The sequence below is a fragment of the Egretta garzetta genome, unplaced genomic scaffold, assembly GCF_000687185.1.
Source record: "Egretta garzetta isolate BGI_Z169 unplaced genomic scaffold, ASM68718v1 scaffold139, whole genome shotgun sequence".
NCBI classification, from domain to species: Eukaryota; Metazoa; Chordata; class Aves; order Pelecaniformes; family Ardeidae; genus Egretta; species Egretta garzetta.
Window position 1 is genome coordinate 536,991 of NW_009260832.1, and position 7,267 is coordinate 544,257.

At 44.0% G+C, this 7,267-nt stretch overlaps 1 protein-coding gene across 6 annotated transcripts in view; it reads right to left on the reverse strand.

The window, feature by feature from the left end:
- PLEKHG1 (pleckstrin homology and RhoGEF domain containing G1) overlaps positions 1 to 6,837 on the reverse strand; it is a 50,364-nt gene extending 43,527 nt beyond the window's left edge. For 4 of the 6 annotated variants that reach the window (XM_035902365.1, XM_035902362.1, XM_035902361.1 and 1 more), the window contains exon 1: positions 6,403 to 6,822. In XM_035902365.1, the coding sequence (XP_035758258.1) occupies positions 6,403 to 6,822 (420 nt within the window). Of the gene's footprint in view, positions 1 to 6,402 lie in introns of all 6 variants that reach the window. The other 2 variants (XM_035902366.1, XM_009646949.2) reach the window with 1 other exon arrangement.
- Positions 6,838 to 7,267: the final 430 nt, after the last annotated feature.

The window sequence follows — 7,267 nt, forward strand, 5'->3', positions numbered from 1 at the left end:
TTAGTCTGGAGAAGAGGAGGCTGAGGGGAGACCTTATCACTCTCTACAACTACCTGAAAGGAGGCTGTAGTGAGGTGGGGGTCAGCCTCTTCTCCCTGGTAACAGATGATAGGACAAGGGGGAATGGTTTGAAGCTGCGCCAGGGCAGGTTTAGGCTAGACATTAGGAAAAACTTCTTCACCAGAAGGGTTGTCAGGCTCTGGAATGGGCTGCCCAGGGAGGTGGTAGAGTCCTCATCACTGGAGGTATGTAAAAGAAGGACAGATGAGGTGCTTAGGGACATGGTTTAGTGGTGGGATGGCAGGGTTAGGTTAAAGGTTGGACTCGATGATCTCAAAGGTCTTTTCCAACCAAAGTGATTCTATTCTATGATTCTCAGGTATGTAGGTTAGCAGCCGTAGAAAAAGAGGTTGCAAATAGAAATTAAGTGTAAGTGGGAACAAACATTATGGGGATACCTTAGCTATACTGGGATCCCCACCTTTTGAACCTAGGAGGAACTAAATTTCTCTTAGAGTTATGCTATCCAGCAACCCAGCGCATAAGAGCTATGCTTTCACTAACACATCACAAGAAGTGACAACACGCACACTGCAGTCTTCAGAGTTATTTTTTCAACTAATTGCCTAAAACGTAGAAAGAGACATCCTCTAACCACAGCACTGGGAGGCAGGAAACCATGAACAATAAAACTCCGATACTGACTTCCCCTCAGAAGGGCTTCCCTTAATCATTGGTGCCACAACACCTATCTACTGCAAACGTCCAGTATTTCCCCTCACAAGGCTTCCCTCCCCAAGGGGTATATAACTTCAGCAGACGTGCTCACCTCAGGTGAAGCTTTCCATGCCAGAAACCTGCCTCCCTGCTGAGTTGTTTTAGGAGATTTCAGCAAAAGCATCCCCCCAGGCCTTTTTGAGAAAGAATGCTCTTTTTTGCTCATGTTGAAAAATTTTGGTGACCTTTCCCCCCTGAGAAGACAAGCACCCCCAGGCTGACTAGCAGGGACATGAACCATACCCTCACATCTCAAGGAGGGGCAGTAGCAGATTGGAGCATAATGGAGACATTGTTTCTGAGAATATGCCTTTTGCTGTCTTTGTGCAAATCTCCCCATACTTGACCATATGGGGGGAGAAACCCTTCAAATTCACACATCCTCAGTAGGAACTTTTAGCAATGGTCCTTTGCAAGTTTCAGCTCAGGCTTCACAAGATCTTAACCCAAAGTTGCCATTCTTGGATGCTGCCAGTCACATCTGGTTGACATCTGCCCCTCTGAAGCAAGAGCAGGGAAAAGATTGTTCCTGTGTCTCGGTGACCCTCTGCAAACCTTGTGCAGAGTGGAGAAGCATGTTGTGCAGTTTCAGGGCAGAGGAGACATGGAAAGATGGGAAGGAGAAAAACAGGAAAAAAGCTTGATGGACCCCAGAAGATGGAGACTGAGCGTTAGGAGAACTTAAGAGGGCAGAAAAATTAGGAATGGTGATGAAAATGTTGACAGACCCACCAAGAGAACTATGGAGAGAGGTCTGGAGTCAGCAGAGACCAAGAACATGGGAAAGAGAAAGACTAAAAAGTGATAAATCACATGAGGAAATGAGACAATATGGACTGATGGGGGATGAGGATGGGATTTACGGAGAGAAGACTTAGATGGGTGGGAGGACTGTAGGCAGAAGACTGCAGAGGAGAATGGGACTTTCTGGGTAAAAAGGCTTGAATGAGGAGTCTTAAGTATAAAACGAGGGGGCCTGGGACAAAAGAGCAGTAGAGGAGGTAGGACAGAGACTTCTACTAGTCCAGTAGGGATGGTTCAAAAAAATGTCACATTTGGAGTGAAAGGGTAGCAGAACTTGTTCACATAAAGAAGTGTCCCAGATTTCAGATGGAGTTCAAGATTCCTGAAGCTCCACCTCTGTTTGCATCAAATATTTGTGGCATGCACTGACATTACATGTTTCACTCCCCTCTAGCTACCTCATAGATGCCAATGACTTTTTACTGATATTATTTCATTGATAGGATTTCTTATGTCAAATGGATGAGGTTCACGCAGTGGATTTAGATATTCTTAAAGGGCTGATATCACTATGAGAGTGTATTTAATGTAAGCTGACAGATACATGCACTATAACAGTGCATTTGCATTATTCCTTCATTTTGTAAAGGTAAAACACAAATGTGGATGTCTTTTTCTACAGTAACAAGCATTTGCACAAATTATGAATATGGGCTTCTGACTCCTATGAACTGCAAGAGCAAAACACAGTCTTATTATAAACTCAGGGACAGCATTTTACTCCGGAAAAAAAAAAGTCACTTCAGTAAGTGACTGTAATTGAAGTTATGCCTATTCTAACTAAATTACTACTTGAAAAAGTCAGGCTAGGTCCTGAAGAAGAGGTCTGCAGCTTCTGCTCTGGCCAGTACACCTGTCAGCATGACACAAGCAGGAAGCCGAGGTATCTGATTTCTCATCACAAACTTGCCCCAAACACGCTTCAACCTGTACTAATTCAAAATTTTAATTATGCTTAACAGATCATCTGATAAAATATACCAAACAATGGAAAAGGTCACTCTATCTTTGTTACAGTGCTTGCCTGTGCAAGAATCACAACAGAATGCCTCGAAACAATCCTAATTCAGCCGTTCTTCCAGGTCACAGGCAAAATGGCTGTACAGGCTAGAAAAGCAGTTGCTTTTAAAGCATGTCCTGGGGCAAAGGGAGCCAAATAGTGCCTGTGTGGCCTCCTCTCACTCATCCTAAGCCCATGAAATACTTTAGTTTGAAAGAAAGCTGGAGAACCACATCAGGTCTCCAGTACCAGTCACAGACCACATTAGTCATGTCCCATAAAGTTGATTTCTACTTCTGTCTACCACCTTCGTGCTGTTAAGACCACCTGGATACCTAAAGGCAATAGAAGTTATGTCTTTTTAGTTTATTTTTATTTATTTACTTATTAATGACCTAACAGCATTAGGTCAATAAAAGCATCCAAAGGGTGAACTTCTATTCCCACCCTTCATTCCATAGTCTTTTATGTCAAGCATGATAACTCTACATGTTATAAGGATAGCATAGGCTGAAAGGACACTGCCCAAAATGTCATGCTAGGCTAACTCTTAATGAGCTGACTTTGGATATGATTAATAGTACCAGGACCTACATGCAATTTCCCACAATCTGTGTTAATGGCTCATTTGTGCACAGCTGTGTATGTTCTTTACCTTTGTGTACAGCTAATCCTGGAAACGAGTTCCAGGCACATGAAGGACAAGAAAATGATCAAGAATAGTCAGCATGGATTCACCAAGGGGAAGCTGACCAGCCTAATAACCTTCTACGACAAAATTACTGGCTTAGTAGATGAGTGGAGAGCAGTGGATATTGTCTACCTTGACTTCAAAAAGGATTTCGCACTGCCTCCCCTAAGATCCTCACAGACAAGCTGATGAAGTATGGGTTGCGTAAGTAGACAGTGAGGTTGACTGAAAACTGGCCGAATGGACAGGCCTTGAGGGGGGTGATCAAAGGCACAAAATCTACTTGGAGGCCAGTAACTAGCAGCACACCCCAGGGGTTAATACTGGGTTCAGTCCTGTTTAACATATTCATTAATGATCTGGATGATGGGAAAGAATGTGGATATATTAAAAAACACAACAAACAAACAAACAAAATCACCAACCCCCCCACCAAAAATAAAAAAATCCCCCCCCCCAAACTAAAAACAAACAAACAAGTCCCCCCAACCCCCCCAAAAAGGCTTGACTGTGCATCACAGGCAAACATGCTTTGCTTTACACCAAAAATTTAGAGAGTGAATTTGTGGACATGAGTTTTGACACCCTCTCGGTTCTAGCTCTAGAACCTGTTTCAAAGTGCTGGAAACAACAGTGAGGACATGTTCTTTTTAGGTAGGTTTCCACTGTCTACAGAGAAGGTAGCATCAGCAAATCCCCACTACCAAGGGACAAAAAGCAGGAGACTAGATCTGTACCAACAGTTCTGAGCTGGGGCTAGAGGGCAATTAAAATAGTACCTATTCATTTCTCCCTTTTTGTTCTTACGCCATCCTCAGTCTGACATCTCTTCAGCTTTTAGCTCTTTGTACCTGGGTTGCCCTGCTCCTCTTTCTCCCCCCCTCCCCCTGCCAAAAAAACCCTCCCCAAACATAAAAAAACTCCTTACTATTTTTAGTCTGTGTACTTAAGCTGCTGTATTGCAGTCAGCTGCAAAACTCGCTAGAGCGCTCCAGTTCCAACCAATTTCATACTCCCTTCAACTTTCTACTTCCTGGGTTTTCTTTCATTTCCTCACATTGTTTTTCCTCTAAGGATTTTCTCTCTCCACTTAGTACTAGTTTATTTGCTTATGCACCTTCGTGGGCCTCGTCATTTCCCACACACTTTCTCGGGCAGCAGTTGTCCTTTGACCTTTCCCCAGCTCCCCTTTTCCCATTCTCATCCCATTTCCTAACCAGCTGCCAAAATCTGACCCATGTTTATCTGGAAGATAAGACAGATCAAGCTGCTTCCCTTCATCTTAGTTTGGCTCAGCACCAGTCATCTGGCTGCCACACTAAATGGCCTCAAGTCATAGAGGCCCAGATAATCAAACCCTGTAAGGCTACAGCACTCCTACGGACACCCGTGGAGCCTTCCCATCCTTCTTGCAACCCCCACCCTTGGTTAGGTAAATCACTGCAGCATTGCTAAGGTAACTTGTGGAGAAAGGAATCCTGAGAAACACATGAAATGGGCTCCTCTGTAATGTGCTTCCAGTCACACCTCCCTCCTCTGAAACCACGTGAAGAACGTGCAGCACGAGGCAAGGTATCTGGTTCCCCACTGTCTTCACCATCTGGGAAGGAGCTCCTTTGAAGCCCTTGGATCCTCAACACCTACCTAAGAAAAGCCCCAGCACCAACCACTCCATCTCTCAAATAGGCTGCTTAGTGCCACACAAATCTTTTAAGATTTGTTATTTATTAGATGCTGGAGGAAATATGCTTGGGCATTTCACAGGTAAATTCCTCCAGTTCTTTCATAACTTCAAGTGTATTTGCCCCATTTACTCTACATCTACTGTAGTGATGCTTAAAGTATTTCTACCAAGCATTTGTGGGCCTTCCTACTAGTAAATGGAAAATCTGTTTCAAGATTTTAATAATAGTTTCCAGTCATGCCTGGTAAGCTGTGACTACACAGAGAAGCTGGCTTGCTTCTTATGGCAACCTTAAACACTCCAAAATGAAACTTTGGCAACAGTTGAATGTGGTGAAACAGCACCAGTTACAGAAACCAATGAAGTCTTGCACAAAAAAGCCTTCTTTGTGAGTACTTTGTGGGGTGACGTGCTGGTGTTTAGCAATGATGTGCATTTGTCAAAGCCTTAACATTTTTTCCCGCTCACTGCTTGGGGGACCAGGCGGGTTGGAACTGCAGGTGGGGAGAGTGTCTCCAGCTGACTGATACTTCCTTTGGCAGATGACCTCCTACAGCCACCTAAAGCTATATATTCTATAAACAGTATATTAAACATGTGCCTCCCAAGAAGTCCATCTTTGTGGGTTAAGCACATAGACTACATACAACAGCCAAGGGACTTAATTGTGTCAAAAGCACAAAAGAACATGACACTGATGGCACAGTTACAAGCCCATGGAGTGAGCAGAACAGTCCTCAGGAGGGCACATCCAAAGGGGAAACGAAAAACGCTGTTAGGCTGGCTGGGGACTGAACAAAAACTTCCCCAGTTTTGGGGGAAAGCAAAATGCTACACCCATTTATTAGCACCACCGATTCAGAATTAGTATTAAAGAAAACATAATTTCTTCATATAATAGCCAAACAATAGTAACTTCCAGCAAATACACATGCCATATTCAATACTACAGGACAAGGACATGGAGTGAACAGACTGCAGTCGTGAGGTGCATGAAAGGGAAGGAGAAAAAGGCAGGGAAGAACTTGCAGGACTAGGATTTGAGGGGGGGCAAAAAGAATCAGAAAGCGACACCCTTCAGATGAAGTATTTAAAGGGGCAAACAAGTTGTCTGCTGTTTGCTTCTTGCTATACATTCTAGAAAACAGAGCATTGTACTTTTTTTTGTAAATAAACATTACTGCAAAGAGTTTGCCACTCTCTTCACTATTGCTGTCAACTGTAGGATGGTTTTTTCTGTTGTTTCTTCATGAACACATAGTAACAGCTTGGATTTGTCTAATCAAATAAAAACTAGAAACACACAAGAACAATGATGTTACACTAATTTATAAAGACCAGCAAACACCAATTCCACTGTCAGGTCCATCTGCCTTGCTGTGAAATCAAACAATGTGAAAAATAGCATTATGGAACAGTTAACACTATCCTAACCAAGACTCCTACCTCAACAATGCTCTTTAGATCCTGCACATACATCTTCTCTGTCTCCAGAATCTCTTGGACGACTCTGTCTACGTAGAGGAGCTTGGGGCTGGTGGGCTCTGTGACCAGGGACATTGCGCAGTTTTTGCTCACTCCTTTTGGTTCTGCTTTCCTTGGCATGCTTAGCCTTTTTTCAAGGCTTTCCTCAGGATCCTCTTGCTCCACAGGGGAGTTTTTGCGTGACTTGGTGCTGGAAAACTGCCTGGCTGGGACCAGTTCTAGCTTGATGGCACCCACTTCTTTATCCTGGTTGAACAAGCCCAAGTGGCTGTTTGAAACCAAGGTCATTCTGCTTCCAAAGGAGCAGTGGCTGTCCCTGGAGGAAGCAGAGGAGGAAGTGGAGCTAAAGCTGACGGGACGGTCACTGTCGGACAGGTCCATGGTTTTTTTTTCACAGTAGCGGAAAGGTCTGCTCTCCTTGTGCAAATCTTCCCCTTTTGTCTTGGAGTCAAGGGCCTCTGTCACAGCTGGTAAAACATCAAGAGGTAAGTGGAAGTCATCTAAAAAAGAACCAAGCAGAAGAAGTGGGTTTACTGTGGCTGCTCCATATAACACAAAAGTTGTCAAACGATGCTTTTAAAGCTTTTTGCATACAAAACTGCCACAACTCTATTTTAACTAAAAGACACCCAGAACAACATGACTTGGGGGTCACTGTAGCTCTAATGCTTTGAAGGTGGTGGGGATCCCCCACCGGGGGCTACTACACAGGCATCGCATATCTCCTGCTCACATATACGTCTCTGGCATGTCCTTCTTGTGCCAGTGCACCAGGCTTGGTGCTAGCACATGCACTGCCCAGGCTCAGCATGGGAGAGAAAAAAAA